Below are 26,833 nucleotides of genomic sequence, written 5' to 3' on the forward strand. Positions count from 1 at the left end.
GTGGAGGTGGGAACTGCTTTTGTAGCATTCGCATAGTTGCGAGAAGCGAGTGGGACAGTTTTGCTGGCCTCAGCATAAGAGAGGGACTTCTCAGCCATAACAGTCTTAATGGCCTTCTGTCTGCCCAGCTCCGGGCATGATTTGCTATTTGCAAAATGATTCCCCGAGCAAAGCACACAGAATGCCTCCGCCTCAGAAATGCTGCAACCATCACCAGGGTGATCATGGCCGCACTTACTGCAGCGGGGTTTAGACCGGCACACTAGTTCCACATGACCAAACCTGCAGCACTTACGGCACTGGATGGTGGGATAAACGTATTGTTGGACTGGGAGGGAAGTGTAGCAGCAAAACACCCTTGGCGGTAACACCTGACCGTCAAAGGTAAGGACACATGTTTCTGTGGATTTAAATTCGGTCACTCCATCAATTATCACTTTCCTATTTATACGACGAACTTTGAGAATTTCACCGCAACCTGAGGGGACTTGTAGGTATCTTTGGGCTTCCTCTTCAGTTAAATCAGTAGGAACACCGGTAACAACACCCATGCGGGTTATATTAAACGTAGGGATGGAGGCCACAAAGCTGTTCTTGGGAAGAATGTTATTAATAAGGAATGCATTTGCATCCTGAGGGGATTTAAATTCCACAGAAACACGGTTCCTGCCAACTTTTTTAACTCCATCACGGACAATGTTAACAATGTTCTGTTTTTGGAGAAATATTCCAAAGGTAACTGGATGCAGAGAAGTACCGGCATTAGGCTGGGGTTCCAAACGAGACACGTGGACAATGAACGGTGCCTTATCTGTAGCAGAGTACCTGCTGCGGCCAACTAAATTCCTTTGTTGTTTCGGTGGTGGGGTTGACACGACAATGTTTGCATCATCTCCGGAGCGTTTCCTGGCATTCGAGGCAGATAAGTTCTGGGAGTCCGCGATGCTGCAAGCAACATCGGCGAATTGGGATAATGGGTAGTTAGGGGAAAGAGGAGCGTATGCAGAGATGTCGGGAGGATCGGGATCGGGAGGTTTATTGCGATCCATCGCTAATTAAAACTAGTTATTTACCGAAACAACAGTACAACACTGGTAACGAACACAAGGACAACACGCAAACACAACAATAAGTCACAAAAGGTCACTAAAACACTTGAAAAAACTGAAAATTCTAGGCACACGTGCTAACCAATAACAACCTGCGGCAAGAATCCCATAGATTTATTTCGGAGGCGACGATTTTCTCTTGACAGCAAAGCATTTTGACAGATGACAGATCGTTACTTTATACATTGGTTGTCAGTGTTGTCACTTGTCAGTCATTTAATTGCGCTCTCGTTGGGAGAGCGAGTTGTTTAATGATGGTGTGAAATATTGCTTCATTATTAATCAATATCGTATTTATTCCTTTGACTATCGGCATCCTATAAATATGTGCTAAGTGAAATAACTAACTAGAAGTTTAGACGTGGTGTGATAGGATTTTCACGCAGTTAATAGATTCGATTATCTTATCTTTACCTGAAGTACATTTTTATCTTTTGGTGTTAGAATATAAAATAATACACGCAGGTTTCTGTAGGATATAGTGCAACTGTTGGCTAAAGCAATGGATACACTAAGGTGAGTAAAGTTATTAGTAAAATAAAAAATAGCAGAAGGTATAGATACGAAGTGTTTTACTACTTATTACCTGCGTCAGAAAGAGTCAAGGTTACGTTTATTATACTTGACTCTTCCATGGTTAAAGTTGTTAATTAATAATAAACTTTCAGGTTTTATTTTGTCACCTGGAATGTGGCAACCAAAAATCCAGGGCAAGACCTGAATGCCTTATTGGACTTTCCATCTCAGTTTAATAAAAACAAGCCTTTGCCAGACTTTTATGTGATTGGGTAAGTAGTTCAGTGGTTCATACTTGCTTGCATAATGTTTGCTGTATGTATCCTACTTAATTTCTAGGTCAATGTGATACATAATGAATTTTGACCCAGTGTTTTAAAGGGTTATAATTATTTAATAATGTTGTTGTTTATATAAAATACTAGCTGTTTTCTGTGGCTTTACCTGTTTCCTAGGAGAACTTCTTTCCATACCTGGATAAAATATCGCAAATGTCTCGCTACTTAACCAAAAAATATTTTTTCAAAATGGTGCAGTAGTATTTGAGCTTTTTGAGTACAAGTAAACAAATAAAAAATTATTCCTATTTATTAATTTAGAAGATCATAGATTTGTATAGATGAAGCATATGAAACATCTTGGAATCTAACAAAAACAAGCATTTTTGCAAAACACAACAAATAGTTTATGAAAGTTCATATCAGGTTTTGTTTTTTCTCACTATCACATAATTCACTTAGTGATAAGTGTTAAAAATAAAATATTAAATCAAGTATTTTATGGGGACCTGTTTTCCTATACTATTAATAATACCAGCTTGTTTCAAAAGATCAGGGAAACACTAATATTTTATTTATTATTACATTACATCAAACATGTTTAAATAACAAACAAAAAACAATATTTGCCTTGAATGTCCTTAACTTTGGGACTTGTGACTTTTTAAGCTTATGTTTAGTATTATGTATTTAGTATTGAAGGTCAAATACATTATTCACATGCTTATTTAAGTATAAGATGTATGTAATGGTTCTTTGCATGTTGATAAGCTTCATACAGATAGTCAAAATCAAATACACTAAAATTACATGAAATACCTACATTGATACACCATTTTTGTAAACACTGTTAACAGAATAAAGTTCATATTATTTTTACCTCTGTAAAATTATTGAGAAAGACTACATAAAATTACTAATACCCATTTTTTTTTTTAAAGCTTATACCTACAATAACTCTAGCTGACTTGTTTCTTATTACTTTTGTCTGTGACTTATTTATTCATTATCATTATCCATTAAAAATAAATAGATCCAAAAGTATTCAGAAATGGACAGTTCATAAAAAAATAAAAAAATATATGCAATCATGCAGATTCTAATCCATGAATATGAAGCTTTATTTATTAATTTAGGTACTCATAATACACATTGATTTCATTGACTTCATAGTCTTACATTGGATGTAAGTTTAGAATGTTTTTTCTTATTACAGACTACAAGAAGTGAAGTCTCAGCCACAGAACTTGGTGATGGACTCACTGTTCACTGACAGTTGGACTTCAGCATTCAACAAGATCCTTTGTAGGCAAGGCTACATCGTCGCCAAAGCTACCAGGCTTCAAGGCATACTGTTGATAGTGTACACACAGATGAAACATGTCATTCATCTGCGGGATATAGAAGCGCAGTACACAAAAACTGGACTAGGAGGAATGTGGGTGAGTAATAATATTAATCAACTAGCCGTTTTCCCGCGGTTTCACCCGCGTCCCGTGGGAATTTCTGCCCGCACCGGGATAAAATATAGCCTATGTTACTCGCAGATACTATAGCTTTCTAATGGTGAAAGAATATTTAAAATCGATCCAGTCGTTTTTGAGTTTATCCATTACAACCAGACAAACAAAGTTTTCCTCTTTATAATATTAGTATAGATTAAAGTAAATATATGCCAATGGATTTGTATCAATCTCAGAAAGGTCGCAAAACAAACAAAAGTTGTTACTTAGCCGCACGATAAAAATGCGCATGTCTGTGTTAACGCAATTAGTAAGTGTGAGTTGGAAGCTTCCACTAGGACACTTAAAAGATACAGGCCATAATACAGCATCATTGCATTTAAAAATAGCGTTAATGTTCTATTAAAAACTTCTGAGTAATGTTGATTACCAAGCTTCATTTACCTTTAGGGTTAAGGCAAAATCCACACAAATTCAGAACAGCATAATGACCTACCTATGTTATGATTATAAATCGAAACAATATTACAATGTAAATACGAGATAACCATCTCTCTACCAATATACAGTTACTGAAATCACCCTAATACCTTTCCTCTCTACAATGCTTGAGTTATTTCTCTCTGCAATTAATACAGCATGTGGAATGGAACAAATTAAGAGTTCTTACAATATAATTGAACCAACATTGTCTTTCATCTTAAGCTAATTGTTAGATCACAATGAGTGTGTTATATAATTTCATGGTTAAGCATTGAGCAGGCCTGGTTACAATGAAAATTAGTTTTTGCATAATTGTTGTGTCTATTAGATCCGCTTTGCGACTCATATTGTATCTTGAATAATCTCATTATGTCTTTAACTCTATGGTCATATTAGAATAGTCTTTATAACATATGGTTTATCTCGATTATTTTATATGGAACGGTTCACATGAAACTGATTGGTATTCACAGTTTACGATAATTATAGGTCTTTGTTTTATTTCATACTTTCCTGTTTACTGTTATAATTTATTTAATATTTAATAGTCTAGTTATAAAATGAATACCAAGAAAGTCACATCAATTTTGTTTACCTCTAGTGCCTACTTAAATGGAATAGGTATAGCTTCCCAACAGTGACATAATTTTTGAAGTCTGATCAGTAGTTTGGGATCCTTAAAAATCCTTGATCCTCTTCATTATGATAGCATAGAAAACCCGTAGCAGAGACAAAAATATTGATGACTTAAACAAGGAATAAAATTCTAAATTAGGACCTTTACGGTAGAAAATCACCTTATTGGTTACAAATTTTCGGTGTTCCATAATGTAATGCGTAAATGCACCTTTTGTCTTTTCAAAATTAAAATGTATTATAAAATATAGTAGTTCAAGATACATAGTAGGTAGGTACGGATACGTGGTAGGGTGTCTAAAGGTGGAATTCCGAGGATAGCGGCTACGACAGCCGCGCGCGGCTTACGACAGTCGTCGGCCGCGCGCGACAATAGTCAACCTATGAAAATGTATGGCGCCGCTGCCGAGGTCAGCGACAGTCGCGCGCGGCCGACGAATTTCGTAAGCCGCGCGCGGCCGTACGCATCTCAACATGGTCTAGCGCTTAATAAAATCTATAGAATTTTAGTAAAACCAGAATTGAATTGTTTTTTTTTAGTCGGCATAACTTCCTTTTGTTTTCATTACAATACAAATGCTTTTGAATCAGTATTTGGTAGCATCCTTCTTCTTAATTTCCACTTTTTAAGATAGTGTCGATTGCTAGACCTATTTTCATTATACAGCCACAGCAGGACTTCATCCTCCTCTTCTTCAAGGATATCGATAAGCACTTCGAATAGAGGGAACGGACGAACAAAATCAACAGAATGCCGCGCGCGGCTCACGAAATTCGTCGGCCGCGCGCGACTGTCGCTGACCTCGACAGCGGCGCCATACATTTTCATAGGTTGACTATTGTCGCGCGCGGCCGACGGCTGTCGTAAGCCGCGCGCGGCTGCGTCAGCCGCGACCCACGGAATTCTACCTTTACTATGGAAATCGTAATGGGACTGGAAAACGGAAATTGTCCCTCTTTGTCGATGCGACCATGGCATTGGTACGTTAAGATTAATGTCACAAGGAAAAACTAGAGCATTAAACGCGACATCAGTATAAGCTGAGTTTAATAATAAGATCACTTGATGCATACGCATATTAATGTTTTTATGTAAGTACTTATCTAGAATAAGTGGTCTACCTAATCCAGTTATTACGTTTCTCGCGGTTTTAATACTAGTAGAAATAACTATGTACTTACGGTATCAGTAATCACCTATCCTATTTAACAATAGTATCTGAGATTAGAGGACCGTTTTCATCTAACAAGAAAAAGCTTTATTTTTCTTTGGTACTTTCGGATTTAAAATTGGTAAGAGTATTAGTTATCTTCCCCTTCCATAATAAAAAGGAAATATGGTTTTGTTTATTTGTACCCCAAAGGCTACGAAACTAATGAACTGATTTGAAAAAATATTTCATTGCTGGAAAGCTACACTTTTCCCGGTACGGGCAGTAGTTGCGGAATAGACGCGAATTAAACCGCGGGAAAAGGGATAGTACTGCAATAAAACTAGTCATTAATAGGTTAAGACATATTATTCCTTTATTTTCATATAGTTTGAGAACTTCTCAGGCAAGGTAATCTAAACGTGACTTAAATATCCATAAGTCGGAACGTAAACAAAAGTAGTGGATGTCTACGGTTCGAAGTCAGTCAGTTTATTGATTATACCTGCTCCGCTATTTATAGAGCTTACTATTCAGCGCTATGTCGTCTAGTTCAGTTTCACACTGAACACGAGTATTCTTGGCGCTGATTTTACTGCATTTAACAAGTCTCCCGTAAAATGTACACTAGCTGATTCGCATTGGCTGACGAATGATGACGCTTAATTTTGGCAAAGCAACATATAATAAATTCTGAAATAAATAATAAGCATCTCTGAAATTAAAGATAGATGTTTTAGCGAAACTTTGATGTGCAACTAACAATTTCCTCCAACAGAGTGAAAATTTCAAAACTTATGCTATTACTTCTCATTCTACTGCACTGCGTTGTTCTATTCCATGACGTCATTCATGGATTTTAACAACTTTCAATACTAAGTCTGAATGTGTTTTTTGCTCTGTTTATGGAAATCAACTTATCATAATCATATCAGCATATTGCTGTTCACTGTTGAACGTAGGCTTTCTCCGTTGAGCGTGGGGTATACGGAAATTGATTCGATTCTAAATAAAATGTATTTGCTCTATAATAGACCCCTTGGCTTATGAAGAATCAGGGTTTATACTTAACATATTCAAACAGTGACATATAAAAATAAAGCCATATTCCGCTTTCAGGGCAACAAAGGCGCAGTAAGCATACGGTTCAACATATACGGCTGTTCAGTCTGCCTCGTGAATTCCCACCTGACGGCCCACGAACACCTTCTGGCTGACCGCATCAACGATTACAACACTATCATAAAACAACACCAGTACCACGTCAAAGAGACTACCAACATATTATACCATGAGTAAGTGTTTCTATCTACCTTATCAGCTAACCGGAAAATGGCTATCGAAGATGCTCTAGATAAAAATTAAATCGTTGAAGTCGATTATCTTCGAGGAATGATAGTGTGTTGTTCTACAATATATTTTGTATCTGGTACCTACCAGCGGGTACTATATTAAACAATGTGTCAGAAACGTAGACGATGGATTAATATTAAATAATCATTGAAAGGCATGATAGACTTGACGAGCTGAGGCTAGTAGTCGAGTTCTGTGCTCACACTTATGAAAAATGTTTGCGAAAAATAGTCCTTGGTCACTTAGATACATTCCTCGTTATTTCGATAAAATTTCATGAGGAGCTGTTTTGTCATCAATCTTACTAAATGTTGCCAAAATATTTCGAAATGGTCATTTCGTGTTGTTGCTGACATATTTCCGGGTTCATTGACTAATGAAATATAGGTATTAAATCAATGTAATAGTTTTTAATATTATGCACAATCTTCCTGGTAGCTTAACATCAGCAATTGGTGATAAGAACGACTTATGATAATATAATCTAGTGTGTCGATCAACTATTATATAAAAAGCTAAAATTATCAGCATTAGATAGGTATTTGAAATTATTTCAGTTTATTGAGATGGTTACACTTTTGTATATTATGTATAATACATCTGTCACATTAGACATGCACTTCGGCTATTTCACAAAAAATATATTATAATTTTCCCGGTCAAAGTACAAAGTACAAAAAATAGTTCTAAAAATATATTTGTTTATATCGTAAATAGATAATTCGGTTTTACTGATCACTATCAATATGTAGCGATGTCTATAATCCGAATCCATAGATAAATCTGTATCTCATATATACGTTTTTATCATTAATAGTTTCAATTCCTAAAATTATACGAATGTGATGTTTACACAAAATCTAACAGGAAAATCTGTCAGCCAATGACGTTCGTTTTGAGTATTTTGAGTACCTACACACTATTTCCTATAGATACAGTTTATTTATTTATCTTATCAGTAAACGTGTCGTATATAATATCTGTCTTTTACCAAAAAACTGTTAACCCTGAGTCGTCATACTTTTTGCCTTCAATTACCGGCAATTGTTGTCACCCTATCCTTAATATCCATCGACTGTTATCTTTAAGAAAATCAACCTATTAAAAACAAACTTGTTTAGATGAGAAGCCATTGTATATTTTTGTCTGATTATAAAAAAATGCACTGTTATTTTATTTACTTAGGTTTATTTGTACTCCCCAACTTGTTAACTTGACCGCCATTTCGCAATACAGAAAAAAAATCACACTCATATCCGACCTCCTTTCATTTCAGTTACGTAATCTGGTTGGGCGATCTGAACTTCCGTACGGACCACCCGGCGGGCAGTAGTCCGACGTCAGAAGAAATTGTCGCGCAACTCCAGAAGATTGAGAAGGACAAATACGCGCCATTGTTGAGTCATGATCAGCTGATCGCTGTCATGGACTCCGGCGAAGCGTTCTCAGAGTTCACAGAACATGATATCAGGTTTCCCCCGACCTACAAGTTCTCTATTGGCGGTGATGAGTATGATATAAGGTATGTTTTCAAGTGTTATTGTCAATAAAGGTAGAATAAGTGATTACCCTTATTCCGTCACTTGCGTGCGTAATTTAATGAGGAAAGGAAATGTACTGCGTTCCAAAGTCCAGTGTTCCAAAGTCCAGTTATAGATAATTTTAGTTACGACGAAAAGGCTGTCTTTTGCCTGCGGTTTCAATTAGGTTTCAGTGGTACTACATCCACGTATCCGGATAAAGGTTCGATTATTTAAAGGGCTGCTGTATGACGATTAAATATTTTTCTAAATCGTTCCTTTGATTCCCGATTTAGCGCGCTCCATATTATCTCTGGTATACTAATACTTCAGCTTTATAATATTGATATAGTGGAGAATGTGGAGATAAATGAAAACAGTCCTATATGCGATCTTTTGCCAAAATATAGTACCTACATATTCAAATGACTCAAATTTCGAGTGGAACCATGTTTAAAACTACCCAAGTATTAATGAAAAATACCCGCCGTAATTGCAAGGACATTCCCCACTTAAACAATTCTTATCAGTGCGTGCGTGCCAAGATTGCTTGCTTAATTATTTTAAAGAATTTATTCAACGCACGCAAATCGGGTTTTTGATAAAACAACATTTTGATTATGAATAGTTACTGTAGGTTAATCAAGTAAGCGATTTCATGTTATTTTATAAGTCAAAAAAATATTTGTACTGTTAATAAATTTGCTTTGGAATGCTAATTTTCAAACTTGTACATTTTATAAAATTCTATGCTTACAAGAAATAATTGACGGTCTGCGGAGTTATTTTCGCAACTATGTCACAGTAATACCTATTTATAATTGAGAATATTATCGTACATTGATAAATAATTTAATAAAAGGAAAAAATATTTTAATTAGCTACCCAGTGGTTAGACGACGTAATTAAATGTATTACCTACTATAGTGTTATATCAAGTTTTGTTTGTACCTACTAGCGTTAATAGGTGTCTATTGTATGATCTGTGAAATCTTAGTAATATGGTAAAACTAAGTAAGATTTTTTATCACTATTTAACGACTGAACTACCGACTGAATTCCATGACGTTCCCGTATTAGAATAGGACTTCCCCATCTCTCACCCGCGGATGTCGTAATAGGCGACTAAGGGAACCTAAAGGCCAGTGCATAACATCTGCACTTTGGGCCACTCGCACGGTGACGGGTAATCACCACAAAAGATTTCCCAAAGAGGGTTGATGTCAGGCTGGCGGCCGACCATAAAATTTATGCCAAAACTTCTGCAGCATGAAAAGAGTAAATGTTATGATAGAAGAGTGTGGAAGGAGAAAACATGCTGCGCCGACTCCAAATAAAATTGGGATAAGTGCAGGAGGATGATGATAACGACTGAACTTGGTATAGTTATATTATGTATAGCTCACTCGAATTCATTAGAATAGCGGGTACGAGAAGTTCCTTCAGGTAGCGTGCTTACACTACCATACACGTGTAAAAGTTACCTTGATCACTCAAAAGTTTTTTCTTGACTACAGTTTCCATGCACAATTTTTTAGTCACATTCTGAAGGAAAATAAAAAGATTCATAAATAATAATTATGATCTATTTCCATATCAAATCTTAGATTTAAAGATCGATTTATCTTTGTTTACGGAACAAGCTGACAGTTATGTATTTTCTCACGTAAGGATATTTTAATTGCCCCCTGGCCATAGGTCAATTCTATTGTCTACATTTTCACATGCTTATTGTACTAACTTGACCTTCATGGGTATGAATGTACCTAAATGTAATTAAAATGTTAAAGTTCTCATATGTTTCCTACGCACTTGTTAAAGATGTAGGCAAAATAGACGGATTTATTCGAATAACAATATAAAAATTTATTAAAATCACACTAAAGAAAGTGTAATAATCTTACTGATTCAACCGGATCCATTTCCTTTGTTAAGGCTTTTATGATTCGAGACTCCCATAGAGCAGTAACAATTGAACATCTTGCCTTGGAGCCTTACTTTCAAGAAAGAAAATATACCTATTTATACTAACATTTCACATCTCTCTATCGCTGTAAGGTTTGCTGTTAGAGAACCCAACTCTGGGTTAAGCTCACCTCATAACCTATCTGGTATTGTGTTTGTATTTAAATATTTTTTATTTTAAAATAAAGAATAAAAATAACATGTACCATTCTTGTTTAACAGGAGAAAACCATCATGGACCGACAGGATCTTATACAAAGTGAACGCGAATAATTATGAAAACGTCACGCTAAGGGCTGATGTACTGTCATATAATCACATACCGCACTACACAGTCAGTGACCACAAGCCAGTGGTCGCGCAAGTCAATATTAAGGTCAGTATGACACTCATCTTGTATCACTGCGTAGTTCGGTTTAGTTGTTTGTAGTTCGTAGTTTTTGCACTACTTCAATAATATTGCTATTTACACAGTAGAGGGTATGCATGTAAGAAGTAGTCAACGTAGTGTATATCATTCGTGTAAATTGTAGCTTTAGTTTTAATATGACCTTACATGACTTATCAAGGGGTTTCGGTTGCCCAGGCAACTGGGTTGTGGAGGTCAGTGCTAGGCAGTCGCTCTTTATAAAACACTGGTACCTACTCATCTAGATTATGGACTGGAAGCCGACGCCAAAATAGTTGGGAAAAAGCTAGGCAGATGATGAGTTTTAATATACCTTAACTCGGTTATTCATAGAATTACTATAACTTGAGAATTCGATAGATTCAATTGACATTATTGTATTGGTAGATAAACCCCCTGTAAACGTGTCGCAGGTAAATATTAGCCTTGGAAAGTTTTTAAAAATCGTAGAACTTGTTCACTTAATTTAGTATTACAATGACGCCTCGACTGACCAGTTGGAATTTCTTCGTCATTTTCCCATAAACTGTAAAGGTCATGGTCACTGTCATAGTTCATAGAAATGTGAATGAAACATTTAAAACAATGGAAGTTTAGATTAGTCACCGAAAGTTTTAACTATAACATTGACCTAGTGTGGGAAATTAGCATGCAATGTAATAATTAGAATTCGCTCTTGTTGGTGCACATGTACTTAAAGAGTTCTTCCAAGAACACTCTTTATGTTAATTCAAGACTACGTAGTTTTATTATGAACTAGCTTTTGCCCGCGGCTTCGCTCCCGTCAACTGACTTCTCTACTTTACCCTATTTTTTTTTCATAAGAACCTTCTCCTGACAATAACAAACACAACAAAAAAAGAATTAGCCAAATTGGTCCAGGCGTTGTTGAGTTATGCGCTTACCAACACATTTTGCGATTCATTTTTATATTATAGATGAAACATAATTAATTGCAAAGCAAATTGGAGCTTACATGTCGACCTCATTTGTTTAAAATTGGTTTAGTATAACTTATTACTAAATGTAGGTATTGACCTAATTTCCAACCTGTTGGTAAATACAATAATATTTGGAATGCATATCTATGTGTTATTTATGTATGAATGCATATATTGTATGAGATAGTCAAATTATGCATAATTGACCTGACCTTTACTTAGTTTCCGCGTATTCATTAATATAATATTGTTCGATTCGTTAATAATACTTAATTGACTTTAGTTTTTTTATTAATAATTTTGGTTATAAACATATTTGAATAATGAACATGCTGCCATTTAGAATATACCACTCTTCAATAATGAGTTCTAAGCTAACGCCATTTTTAAGTTTTTTGGTAGATTTCTTAGATAAAAAAAAATCTTCGCAATATATTCTTTTAGGAAAATCAAAAAATTAGATTAGCAGTGATAATCACAAGATTGTGTGCCAGACGTGTTTTATCTGTCAGGCCTTCCATAGACAAATATTTATCTATAGGCTATAATAATTGACGATAGAGGGCAGAAACACGAGGCATTCTCATCTGATTATCACTCTATTGTCGTTATCAAATTGCGTTTACAAATACGGTAGTTTGTTGTGAGAATCTATTGTTGGCATCGTACGGTATAACTTATTTGGCTGGACGGTGTTAATTTGCTATGTTTATTTTTGTTTTTATTGCACTAACAGGTGTATTTTTCCTTTGAAGTATCTGGACGTTTGAATAATATATTCTGAGGTTATGACTTTGGGTTTGGTATATTTGGTATACATTGAACTTAATTTGGTCGTAATTATGAATTGAAGTAAAACTTATTGTAAGTTATTCTATTTCTGAAATAATGTAGAAATTTAAAAAAAAAAAACAGAATTAATACCTGGCCCGAAACCAAATTCTCTGAATTTTAAAATTTGTTCAGAATTTGTAATATTTTATTATTTTAGCACCTTATACATAACGGTTTTCCATCATTTAACAGAAGAACTTTTATCAACTCGAAACATCACTTTATAATTAAAAACCGCCATGTATAATTTTGCTACAAGTAGCTAGAATTAACCTTATTTTTGCACGCTTGCATGCTAGATACGAGCTGGAATCTCCATGTCTATCATAGCCGAGCCACCGCCGATTCATTCCAGTATAAGAATGAGGTCTCTTATCATACCTCCCCAGCTTCCTACCCTCACTGAAGCTAGTATGAGCTCAATACCAGAATCGAAAATGGACTTGCAAAAGGTGACCACCTTTGGTGCTATTTTGCCAACTATGCCTGACTCTCCTACGCATGATTCACCTGATTCACCTACTAACGAATTTACTAACGATATTGATGTGCCTGAAGGGAATGTCTCTATGAAGGTTGCACTTTTTAATGCCTTAGACGCTGGTACTGTGAAGGTATTTCTTTCTTTCCTATTCTCTGTGGTGTCTGAATGTTGCATAACTCTTTTTCATATTGACTGTCAATTTGATGTATTTTATGATTCAATTCAAATTTAAAAATTGGATGATATGAAAAAGAGTTATACAATATTCGTTTTGGGAATTCTTGGTGATGGTACGTGTTTCTATTTTATCTTAAGCTTTATTCACTTTTTTCCATTTTAATTTTCCTATACTAACAAAAATCATTTCTTCTGCATTCCATTCCTTAGCAAAAGGTTTGCTTATTTGTCTCTTCTTTTTGTGTTCCGATTCTTAGCTTACAACTTAGTACTGACAAAATATTATCTCGTGCAGACGTTTTCCAACTACACAGAGAAGACCGTGGAGTTTGCTCCAATCACTCGGATCTGGTACATTGGGGATGCTGACTTTAGGACACAGTGCACACTGTCGCCTGACATTGAAGTCAATGATAACGACTGGATTGGCATATACGATGTAAGTATTGAAATCAAGCATTTAGAGGTATATTTTGGTACCATTAACACTGTCTAGATCAAAAGTCGCTAAACACACGTAGAAATTGAGATTTTACTGTTATAGTATTTTGTAATTTTAATTGGATTAATGGATTTTTTTTTTGAATGAATGGATCTTTTATCTAAATTCAAGAGAATATCTTTCTAGAAAGAAGAGCACTGACGCATTTTCAATATTGTATTTTTACATTTCAATTCGTAAATTAGAATGAAGGAAGAAAGCAGCTGCGCCCGCTTCCAATGCTCACGTGATCTATATTTCCATTTAATATCCATGTTTCAGGCCAATTTCCACAACCTAGACGACTACATAGCGTACGAATACCTGGCCAAGGTCAGCATACCTTCGGGGCCCACCTACTCTGGACAGCCGAGAACCATTACATTGAGCTTCCCCCTCGGTAGTGGCGTGAGGACTCCTGGCTTCTATAGGTTTATATACTTCAGTCAGACGAATAATGATGTTAGAAGTGTTTTGGGTGAGTTGGCGTGTATTTCAATATTTTTTTTCTGGGTACGAAAATGGATATGGTCAATGCTCCTTTTGTTAAAGATCTTATAATAATATAATTTAACAAAAGGAGCATTGACCATATCCTACCATAAGGGTTGCCCAATTAAACTTTTAAATAGGCTAGTTTCCTAAAAAATAATAATTAGTCCGTCTTGTAGATTGTCCAAAATTAAGCGATACGTATTTTTTCTTTTTTAAATTGGATCAGAACTTGTTAAGATATAGCGTGTTAAAGTTGAGTGTGACGTCACAAGTTGCTACAATTTTCAGGACACTGTGACGTAAAAGGCCCCCACTCCTAATTTTTGAAGTGTATTATCTTTGTCATTTTATTTTTAATTAAAAAAAGAAAAAATACGTATCCAATATTTTTTGATTATCTAAAAAGCGGACTAAATATTATTTCATTATTTCGACCCTGGACACTACCCTATTCTACAGTGCTAAAAAGTAAAGTAACAAAAATAAATAGTTCCAATTTTTTTATTACAATCTCATCATAAACGTTCTGATTAAGAAGCTTTTGCTTGCCAAAAATAATTCATTCAAAATAAAACCTTATCCCAAATACATAAGCCACATTTTCCTACACAGGTATATCGGAACCTTTCGAGGTAAGCAGCAAAGAGGACAGTTTAGTAGTCATAGATCCTTGCGAGCAGGCCGCCGGCAGTTCTTCACCGGGGAGGTCCAAACCCTCTTCTGCTAACACCGATATTTTCACCGACTTCACCGGCCTCGATGTGGCGAAGCTCTCGCGGCACTTCTCCAACGACCTGAGTATTGACTGACTAAAGTCTTACCTCCCTGGCTCACCGGCTAACGTGAGGAAGAACAATAATGGTGTCTGATTCTGGTGTTTTTTTAGGGTTAAGTATAGTGTTTATGTTCGTGAACTCGTTAATTAGGCTTTTGGCATGTGACTTGGGATTTTTTTCGTTGAAACTGTGCTGTTAGCTTCAAAAGTAGCTGAACAAAACAAAACTTTCAAAAGTGCTTAACAACATAGAGGGTCGTAATTATAACACAAACGCGAAAATTTACTTAAGTATCCTAAACTTTAAAAAAGGGTCGTAATTATAACACAAACGCGAAAATTTACTTGACATCGTAAACTTAGAAAAAAGTGGATAATTCATCCACTTTTTTATCGATGACACGGTGTTTAGTAGTTTTGAAAATTTTGATTTGTTCATCTACTTTTGAAGCTGACTGTACGTAAATCGTCACAAAATAGTATTGTTATGATATTGTAGGCCTACGCGAAATTGTATCGATAAAATTGCAGTTCGTTTTTCGAAATTATAATCCTGGATAGTAAACTAAAAAATGGTAGAAAACAAATGACCAATTATTTGTACCGATTTTTATTGTATTTAGTGTGGTTAGTAAACTGTAGGACATGGTAACATTATTCTGTTTGGTATGTGGTAAGTCTATGTAGGTCTTATTGTAAGAGCAATGGTGCCTGCTCTCTAAAACTAATCATATTATATCACATTTGTTAGCAATGCCATGATTATCGTTCAAATAGTTAAATTATTGCATTTTAAGGTAGTAAAACACAGCTTTTTAGCGAAGAAGGTCGATTCATGCTTTATTCCATAGCAAGAGCGATTAAAATGGGCCGTTGGCCCAACATTCTTACTAAAAAATTTTGTAATATTATAAGCTTAGTTCGGACATATCGTTGGAACGTATAATAATATAGTGTATAAAGGCTTATGCGACCAATAACAATATATAACTTTTAATAACACGTATCAGGAATTGATGTCTAATGTATGTAAATAAGAGCTTCTTCGTTGAGTGATTATATTAGTACAATTTGTAATTTTATAGCATTGTAACGTGTTCAATGGTTAGTCGTTGTATAACATAATAAAACTGTAATATTACATAATAAATATACTATATATATATTAATCTGGAGAAGGAAGAATGTAGATTAAGTGGGTTTGTCACAATTTCGGCAGTATTATCTTCATATAAAATTAATATTCATACGTACGGTACCATGATGCGTGTTTTAATTTTCTGCGAATAACATTCCTGCTTTGTAGCTTTACAAATCAATTTGTGATTATTTTTTTAAAATGTAATTTTGAAGATAAAAAAAATTAATTTGATAACTACAACATTGAAAAAAGACCGCTGTCTTACATGTTGTATTATCTGCTATTTTTTGTATTAATTTAGCGAAGTTCCATAGTCAAATGTAAGGGCTCAATATAAGCTCAGTCTACAATGACAATAAATTAGTTAGCTAAGTGTTGTGATTCAAAAAATATTGCCATTATTATTTTTTTTACTTTAAAATTTTCCCGTCCCTATTTTTTTATACATTTTTGAAGCTTTGGCCTGCTCAAAGACTTTCTGACTTAAGCTTAGCTTGAGAAATTAACTACGTTTTTAGCCATGTGGATATATTTTTTTGTTTAGTTTTCGGGAACAGCAATGAAATCCTATTATAGTGAAAGTACGTTGTACTATTTTAGTTGTAATAAATTAATTTTGTTTGAAAACACCACCGATTTTTTTCACCGATTATATTTTTTATACCTATCTATTTACCGAACCTTGTACTGAAGTAAGAATATTTACTATGAAGTAAGACTCTTATAGATTTTCATATCTAATTATAATAAAATAAATGTAGCCAGAAAACTGTTCGATGTTTTAAGCTGTTATTTATATAAGCTACTCTATTATTGTATACTATGTAATTAAATATGGCATATTTTATTTATCTACTTAATGTACTTTACTCATGTAGCCTATAAAATAAAAACAATAAAGCTTTGATGATATTGATGAATCAAAAACATAAATTAAGTATGCAATATTTGTAAAACTTAAAATTGAAAAAAAAAAGTGGCTGAGTGTGCTTTTAAATAACGCAGATTATTTGGCACATACAGAATTTGATGTTAATAAGAACGCAAAATAAACTTTCTTAAGCATTAAAAGTACCTAACGAAATAATATTTAAAGCTACACTTTTCTTCTTTTCTTTCAAGGTTTTATTTTGCCTTTATTATGACGTATTAAAGCCCACTTCTAGTATGAGGCCGAATGTAATATTACTTAGGACTTATCTGATTACACGCAACAACGTTGTCTTAACACTTCATCAATGGTTTTAGATGTTAAAAGTACGGAGATTATTACATTATCTGTTCACTAACATAATGAATTTTGGGCTGTTACTTTTTGCTTGCCATTCTCATAGACATATTAGACACGGGATACGAAACTCGAAAGTATAATACAATGTGGCTCAATTAAATAAACTGATTTAATTACTGGCTCCCGCCAGTAATTGCAATTATTACACTAAAATAGTCTACGGCACATTTGGACGCTAACAGATAATGTGTACATTTCGGCGCCAGTCAACTGCTAGCATATGTTCCCTCACTAAAGTTGCAGCTTTCCGAACATTTTAGAATTCTTCGCTCAATATCAACTTTTTTGATAGAGCGAGAAGACCAAAAGAAACCTCCGTCTCTGATAGTGAGCCTCACACTTTAGCACCGTTTCGCATCCCGTGATTTAAATCCATTTACTTATAATATCGACAAAGGTACTTACGAGGTTAGATATTAAGTAAAAACATACATATTGTAGCTAAAAAATTATGTAATTAACTTTAATCGGAAATTCATTTCTACAAGGGTCGATTCAATGGTTAAAACAAATATGGAAAATTTTTATGAACTTTGCTAACCGTATCCTGAAGTTCCACTCGTTTCCAGCATCCAGGCAAAAAGTAGTCTATGTCCTTTGCTAGGCTTCTTGACTATTTGTCTTACCTTGTTAAAATCGGTCAAAGCGGGACCGACAGAGAAACTCTCACACAGGTACACATAGGTACTAAACTATTTGGCCTAAAAAGTTACCTTTTTCATTTACCCATACCAAAAGGTAAAATAAACTTTTTACGTAACTTTTTAAGTACCTACGTATAGTCTATTCTTTACCGGTAGAATCAGTAATCCTGGCGGGAAATGCGAGTTAGATTCTGAACTTCATTCAATATGTATAGTGTTCGAGCGTTTTGCCGGCCGCTGCCTCTTTGTACCTGCTTCCCTTTCAAAATCAGCCATTACTTTGCCAAAAGGCGTACGTCAGTCTCTTTACGAAATTATTGGGCTTTTGTGTTTTACTGTGGTCTATGATGCGGCATTTTATAGTTGGATATAATGCTGCTATTTTTGGGTTGGAAATTAAGTCTATACCTACTAATATTATAAAGGTGAAGAATTAGTTTGGTTGAATGTGCTCAGGAAATATTGGACCGATATAAAAAATCTTTCGGCTTCGTTAGATATATCATGATAAAAATATTCGTTCTTATACAAGGCTTTAAAGCTAGGTACTTTTATCCGTATGTGCGGAGTGGCTCGGGTGTAACCGCTGGCAGAAGCCAGATATGTGATAATAAGGCGTGACGAACGTATTTATTAATATTTTATTTTGTTACAAAAAGGTTACATATTTATGTTCCTGGACTAAATTCGTTAGTTAAAATATGTACCGACATTTTATAAAATAGAATTATGGTTAACTTTGTTAAAATACCATTTATAGTGGATATTCGCGGAACTTTGCTGAAAATAAATTTAAGTGGTGGATAACCGAACCCACATTAAATTTTACGCATAACTGTATTAAATAAAGCTTGAAATAAATGGACTTTGTAGAAATGGAATTTCCGATTGAAGTGGTGGTTTATTTTATTTAATTATGGCAAAAGCAAAATGGTTATGATTGACGCGAGGCGAATTGTGAATGTGTGCGTATGTCTCGGCTGACTGAATGTATACTGTTTCAGCATTCGTAACGCACTGTGTAAACTTCGCTACGCTTGCTACGAGAACTCGTAGCCGTTTAACCGTGCAATATTTTGTTAATGATCTAACGTTTTGCTCATTCAAGACTACATAATACTTAATGTCATCTTGAATGATGAGGTTGCAATTTTCAATTGTACGCACTCACTATCATTATTATGGTGCAGTTAAGAATAATTTTCTCGGTTTGTCTTAACTTGAATGTATCGTACATTATACTATAGTACTAATATCTGTTAGTTGCAGTTGTACTTGTATTGTTCCGTAATAATAATAGAATCATTATGAAACTCTTATCATGTGATTGTTGTTATCAGATAGTTACCTAACTTTCCGTATAAATGTATCGTGATTCGCTGCATTTCAAATGCTATTAAGATTGTAGTACAAAATGATTAATTTGTAGTTGTCACAACAGTTGTGTTAAATTATGGGAATAGAATTTATTTAGTTGAACATTTGTTTTATTTACTCGTTTCGTTGGTAATTGCGTGTCGTAATCGCTGTCAGGGCGCGACACGATAGGTGTAATGTTTGCGCTTATCAAATTATGTAATCACATCGCGATAAAGTGTCGGCGATATGTACCGCGGCGAGGGAGGCGCGCCGTTCATGTCGAATGCGTGCAGCGCGTACTACTTCACCTCGTAGCGTTATCGGGAAAGCGCGGGAAAATCGCGGCGCCGAGCGCTCGCTTCAGTAGGCTCGCGGCCGCCGACAGACATGGACGGGTCCGCGCGCGCGCTCGCTCTCGTACTCGCGGTGCTCGCGCTCGCGTACGCGCGCGCCCACATGCCGTCCCACGACAACATCCTCAGAATACAGTTGTGGGACGCGGAGGGTCTCAGCAGGGATCCCATCACGACGCCGGCTCCGGCCACCACGCCAGCTGCAGCCACCACCAGGCGCCACAAGTTGAAAGTGAACTTGGACTTGCTGTACGAAACTATGCTGGAGGAGGGCCACGGCGGAGGCTTCGGCCGGTTCACTCGTCACAAAGTGCGGCACAAGCGGCGCCGGCCCCGGCAGACCGGCACCGACCTGCCGTGGCGGTTCCACGCCGGGGACCAGGTGGTGAACGTGGCCGTGTACGACGACAATGTGCCGTGGGATGTTATCGAGGCTGACAATAGCGGGACCGTGGTGAATGCCAGTGCAGTGAGTGACAGTGCCAGTTCCGCAGTGAATGCGCCGCGGGACGTGGGGCCCCCCATGCTGCTGCGACAACCTGAGGACGAGGTAATGAGTGACAGCAAACACCGTATACATTAATGTAAAGTCGCCTTTCATCGTTATCGTCGCCCCGAGGTGGTTAATAGCCATTCACAGTACTGATAGGCTGCCGGCATTGCCGTAGGGATTTCTATTCACCGCTCCTTTTCAGTATAACCCCTCGGGCGACGATGCGTTGATAAAAGTGAATGCCCTTCATTGTTTTTAAAATATTTTCTCGCCGCTTGTATGTAGATCGTATCACGTTGCGCGTACGCGAACAAAAAATAATTTTCAAGGGGAGATTGGTTGACACGGTGCCTTATCAGAAAGATATATTTTGCAGATTATCTGTTTGTTTTCGGCGATGTTTACGTTCCGATATCCACTCTATTGCATTGGAATAAACTTAATAATACGCTTGTACAGTCACTGTCAGCAGTAGCTTGTTATTACAAAAATAATTAACCGTGTTCTGTTGCCTACTTACTTGTGCTTAGATAATTAGCTAACGGGACTTGAATTACAAATAAGACGACCCTAATTGGATGTCCAGTTGGAATTCTAATAATTACGTACAAATTAGGTATATAATTACCATGATTGACCTGTATACTGTATGTAAAAGCAATTATCTTTTCTTGGTGTTTCCATATGAGACCAACTTTCGAATAGTTCACGTAAATGCTGGGGGTGTTTAACTTTGAAAATAGATAGGTACTCAAAGTCCCCAAACATACCAATTCTTGACATTTACGAATGTATGCTTAGTAACTTGAATTTGTTTCATTTAAATAGAGGCTCGTAATGTTTCCCCAGAGACCTAAATTAGGTTTACATGACTGGTTTTTAGTGTTCGACCTTTAGATTGTTAACCTTTCGCGAAACTTAGTGAGGGTCATGCGAGCACAGAGGGTTGCCACCCGCACTATTACTCTTTCACTCACTCGCTTCCTGTTTTAACATACACGAGTCATTTCACTGTTCGCTTAAATACATTATGATGGGCAGTATGCTTGATTTAATTTTCATAACCATGTTACTCGCGATAACCCTTCCGTGATACACGTAAATGTGTTTTTGCCACAACATAAACATTCATAAAGTTGGCTAAACAAATCAAAATTTAGTTAACGGCGAGGCAATATTAATCGGAACATGAGAGTAATCGATTGCGTAGCTATATCGATAACGTTTTCAATCGGATGGGGCGTTATCTGGAATCGTGAGTTGACCGTTCACCTGTGCTAAGTTACAGGGGTGACCGCGTCCACGCCCGCTGCCCGCAGCCGAACCGGCGCCAATCACCCGGAAATTAGTCACAAATCAATAATTTCCCGACGATACTGTCCACTATCGGTAGTGCTAATAGAGTCTCATTGACTCGACTGCCGTCAATCTATTCCACTGATGTGAATTTTCCATCAACTCGTGTTTTAGGCGGAATCGAAGTTTGCGTTTGGTTAACGATTATCGGAATGAGTTATGTTCGTGTGTTTGATTTGTTACTTCGTGTTTAGTCAACTACCAGAGTTATCAGTGGGTGATTACCTGAAAGGTATCTATGTACGAATGAATTAGAGAAACCTAGGTACATATTATGTTAATTCGCTCAAGCTAACAAGATATTGCCATTTCGGGACATATTATATCATTTAGGTAAGGACTCCTAGACAACCCAACAATTATGGAAATCACAACTGAATTAAATTAGCAAACCTAAATTGTTGATAATCCTCACATAATTGTAATCATAGCTATTTAGCTAGAGCGTAAACTAGGTACATAACACAACTTAGTATTCAATTATCTACTAAAGACCGCATGCCGACAATCTGCGTGGGTTAGGAAAATCTAAATGATTAAAACGTGTACGGAACGGGAAAACACTGTTACTTTACCTGATGGTTCTCAGAACTCTTGAAGTGCCTTTATAATGAAGTTCCTAGACAAATTGTAATGCTGATGTTCGCTTGCTAAAACTACGCATTTTATTACTCCTCATCATAAAATAGAAATGCACCTAAGCCCATAATTCATACGTTAATTAATTTATAAAGTGGGGATCAAATGTGTAATTAAGTATACCGCATTGCACCTCACGGACACATTTAAGCCCTACATATTATTGTGCCGTGTTGTAAACTCACCCTCCGCGTTCCGTCTTCATTAAACCAGAATACGAATTTAATACTTGCAAAGTGTAATTTCTTCGTGTAAGCGAGTACTAAAGGACTTTATTATGTTACACAATTCGACTAACGAAAGTATGCGAGCGAATTTAAGTAGAAACCATTAAATAAACGTTAAAAAAGTTTCTTCATTAGACGATTTAAATCCCAAGTAATTTCCGCGTGTTCATTTAGAATTTGTTCTTACCGCTGCCTGTCCTCAGCATAACGACCCATAGGCGACGTTTAAAAGTTAATTATCCTCCTTAAATTTATTATTCCTATAAAAATCTTTATGAAACGTAGACAGCCGTAAGAAAACCGTAACAAAAAGTAATAATAATGACGTTCCCCTTTGTGACGGCATTATAAAAAGGGAAGATGTAATTCCTTAGTGAATCAAGCATCTGCCTTTGAAATATTGTCAGTCGTCAACCAAAATAATTATCTGTTTCACTCCCCCGACCGTTAAGAGCGATGAAGCGAATGTTTTAGCGAAAATCGATGGCTTAACTTCGCATGCTATAGTATCACCACGCTGCACCTGTGAACAAACATGTTTTTGACTAAGAACAATATCGTAAGAGGCGAATGTTTCACAACCCCAAGAAAAATGGGAACAGGAAAGTTTTGTTTGTTTTTTTGCGTAATAACCTTTATTGTGACATAGGTAAAATATTATAAAGGAGTTTCAGTGAATAATGTAGTTGTTTTATCGTTATGACAAGGACAAACTTTGTTTATAAGTTGTTTGTCATTCTTCGTAACTGTAGTCATTACGTTAGGCTGGCTTGTCGTAAAACTGAAGTTAAGCACTATACTGTTGTTATGTTATAATGATAAAGCGCTCATAAGCCTTCAGCTTACACGCATAGAATTAATTTGTTGTGACGGAAAAATGCAATTAGCTACACAGTCATTTTGCAAAATTCCTCTAAAGCCTCACGCTACGTAGCGTCGCACAAAATTGTATTTAATCCACGCCTATATTAGTTTGGAGGAATTTTAGTTCTTATAATTTAATATACCGGGCTTTTATGGTCCCCAGGGTAGTATCATAATGCTTTATTGTAGAACGTTATCTGTCTTCTATAGTTTATGAATGGTTGCTAAACTTGAATTTGTTTCACACAATAGTTGAACACATTCAGGGGATGTTAACAACTTTTTTGTTGAGGAAAAACAGTTTCCGATTGGCCAGCTCCGTCGGAGATAGCTTCCTACTTTTTATTATTATCAATTAGAGGTTGCCAGCGATTCGGACGTTGATCGATAGATTACTAGATAAACGGGCACTGATTGAAAGGTTCCGAGGTCTGACCACATTTTGCACTCAACGGCTTAACGAGGATCAGTAGTTTAGAAGTAAAATTGTGGGATGATGGTAATTTACTTGAAACTGCTTTTAATTTACACGGAAAAGCGCGCATAGAGGTCTAAGGAACACACATACATTTTTAATAAAGGGATTGAACAAGGGTTTTAAACGGAATTTTTATCTGTAATTAGTTGATTTTTAATGAATTTCTCAAAAGTCCTTATTTTAAAGTGTACAAATAGTACTTAATTCGAACAAAATTTCCGAAGAATTAGTCGGCGCAGAAAAAAATGTGCTGAAGAAACATAGTAGGTACGTATACAAGGAAGGTTTATAGGTTAATAACATGCCGCAAGCCACGGCATCGCTTTATCAGAATTAGTGATGCTTATTGCTCGTATCGTAAATCTGTGCGATGACATTTATCACTTAATTTATCTTTATCCGATGTATTCCGCAATGGAACGGAATCTTCGTTACAAAAGGGAGGTTATGGTTTCATTTTCGATATTTTGTTATTGAAGTGGTAATCGAAAGAAGTGGTTTTAGTATGATGTAATGCTTACCTGTGTCACCGTTATTATTAAGGAAAGCCTTACTTGGATTTTTTGCGACCATAACTTGTATTATGATATGTTATGGTTGGTAGGTACCTATAAATTGTTGCGTCCAATTCACATAGAATCAGGTCATGAAAATAAAAGAAAAGACGTAACATCCCGTAATGTTAGAATTTATTTAATTAGACAACCGTATAGGTACCAAAATAATAACTATAAATATTTATACGTAATAAATAAATTGTCCAAAATATATCTTAACCTTTTAACGATAGTCTCACTAGGCGGTAAGATGTTACAGAAGTAGGTACATACTAATATCTTACACGATGTTGACGGTACCAAGAGAGTCGCTCTACGTAAAATTAGTGTTTCAGGCGAGGTGCTTCTAAAATATTGGCGTATAAAGATTAAAGCCACTACCATGTAATGTTCTCCTCATCTCAGTTTATATGGGGCCGGTATGAAGCATGGAATTTCCATGATAACCTATACGTTCCAGAACCCAATTTTTTTATTGGAAGATGCAAGTAATGATCAGTGGTGACTATTTGTAATAGCCATTAGCAATATATGCATATCAAAAAAAAAAACAAATCGAAACCCATCAACGGATTCCATAAAACATTTGATTCGAAAATGTGTTCCAATTACGATATAATTTCCGGTATAAACAAAGTCGATACATCTTTCACTTCCCCTTCAAAAACTCTGAATTCTGACGTTCTCGTTCTACGATAATGTAATATCTTTTTACCTTTTCATCTTCAATATTGCATATCATAATATCTTCCTGCTTATCAACAGGGGGATATGTTCCATCAAAGTAGTCGCAGATAAAAGAAAAAGATACTACATATATCCTGATACAGAGAAAAAAAATGATTTTTGTTTGTAATGGATAAACTAAAAAACTACAAGACTGATTTCAAAAAATCTTTCACCATAAGAAAGATATATTATCTGCGAGTAACATAGGCTACACTTTATCCCGGTACGGGCAGTAGTTCCCACGGGACTCGGGTGAAACCGCGAGAAAACGGCTAGTACTTTACATACGTATTTCTATGTGACGTTATACTTAGTTCCCATTCAAGTTTTGGATGAAACTGTCGGTTGCACGTTTAGGGATTATCGCCGAAGACAGCTAATATACTCGCACGATGTCGTGCATTAAAGCAAGTTCCTTAGATTTATGTATGAAGTGAACTAAGTGATTGCCTGTATCACGTACGATGTAAAGTAGGTAATATGTCTTGCAAAGATTCGAGACGGGGTGCCAAGCGAATGCTTATAGTGTGCTAGAGGAAGCTTTTATTAAAATGTAGAAGGAAAATCTAGCTTCTTTTCTCTTGCTGTCATGAAAAAATATGGGTATTTTCAGCAGCTAGAATGTTTACTCAAACAATATTCAAATAGGTAACTTTGGAGGACTAACTCACAAGCATAATAAATAAATAAATGTAAGAAATACAGGGCGTTGGTTAGGAAAAAAAAATAGATGGGGGATGTGACTCATAATTTGCTGTATTAAAATTAGTCATATAATTTCATTAGGTATTAAATAATTTGTATAACTTAGTTTTTGTTTTACAAAGTCGTTATATTATGAGTCGTACAGTTGACTAATAGGTAGCTGATAAACCCTGTGACCCTTTCCGTTCAATATAAAAATACAAGTGATGACATAAAGGACAAAGTCTCTCTCTATGTTATTGGCTTACACTGTGAGTATAGAAATGTAGCTACACTCGGTGGCAAAATCTTCGGGTTAGGTTTAACATCTCTTGAAATTGAACACCATGCAGCAATACCCAATGGTATTCGACAGAAATTACTATTTCAATTATGTTTATTCCAAAACTACACTTACTAAAATAAACCTGAACTGCTTAAAATATGCTTATTTGGATCGATCAAATATAAAAACCTTTTCCCGTAGTTCTATGAATTAGGTACATCCCGAATTTCGGAGCAGTGACCAGCATTAATGTAACTCATCCTCCGAGCCTTTTTCCCCAACTATGTCGGAGTCGACTTCTAGTCTAACCAGCGTTACTGTAACTGTCCCATACTTTTGTTTTGAAGTGTACAAAATATGTGTCCACTTTAATGTCTCTATCAGCAGACTATGTGGGAGTCCGCGGTCATGTTAACATGGTACAAACAATGGCAACTCCTACGCATACCTGTAATACGGATTTAAATTGAATACCGTACTTTATACGTTTTAGATGCTCATAAGTTCTCCACCAATGGCGTCTAGTTTAATTTGATGACGGTTAGAATTGAAAGCACTTTTAAATTTCGAATTATTTTACATTTAAATTGAAATTAGAATGTGTTACGTTCGTTTGTTTCTTTTTTTAATTTGAGAACCGTTTATTAATAAATTCTTCGGAG

The 26,833-nt window shown here is 35.8% G+C and overlaps 2 protein-coding genes across 4 annotated transcripts in view; both read left to right on the forward strand.

Moving 5' to 3' along the window:
• The first annotated feature begins 1,312 nt into the window (after positions 1 to 1,312).
• On the forward strand, positions 1,313 to 19,625 carry LOC110374713 (inositol polyphosphate 5-phosphatase K). 3 transcript variants are annotated; one of them, XM_021332543.3, is made up of 10 exons: positions 1,313 to 1,625; positions 1,778 to 1,897; positions 3,120 to 3,345; positions 6,756 to 6,931; positions 8,266 to 8,511; positions 10,697 to 10,850; positions 12,958 to 13,272; positions 13,615 to 13,758; positions 14,083 to 14,278; positions 14,908 to 19,625. In XM_021332543.3, the coding sequence occupies exons 1-10, from the start codon at positions 1,612 to 1,614 to the stop codon at positions 15,102 to 15,104; spliced, it is 1,788 nt and encodes a 595-aa protein (XP_021188218.2). In that variant the 5' UTR covers positions 1,313 to 1,611; the 3' UTR covers positions 15,105 to 19,625. The 3 variants fall into 3 exon arrangements, with proteins under 3 accessions (XP_021188218.2, XP_021188219.1, XP_021188220.1); XM_021332544.3 differs by having other exon boundaries at positions 12,958 to 13,110; XM_021332545.3 differs by lacking the exon at positions 12,958 to 13,272.
• Positions 19,626 to 19,752: 127 nt separating this feature from the next.
• LOC110374712 (G-protein coupled receptor Mth2) overlaps positions 19,753 to 26,833 on the forward strand; it is a 77,124-nt gene continuing 70,043 nt past the window's right edge. Inside the window, exon 1 of the mRNA XM_021332542.3 lies at positions 19,753 to 20,408. Coding sequence (XP_021188217.1) covers positions 19,893 to 20,408 — 516 coding nt within the window. The 5' untranslated portion in view covers positions 19,753 to 19,892. The remainder of the gene's footprint in view (positions 20,409 to 26,833) is intronic.

The sequence above is a fragment of the Helicoverpa armigera genome, chromosome 8 (genome assembly GCF_030705265.1).
Source record: "Helicoverpa armigera isolate CAAS_96S chromosome 8, ASM3070526v1, whole genome shotgun sequence".
NCBI classification, from domain to species: domain Eukaryota; kingdom Metazoa; phylum Arthropoda; class Insecta; order Lepidoptera; family Noctuidae; genus Helicoverpa; species Helicoverpa armigera.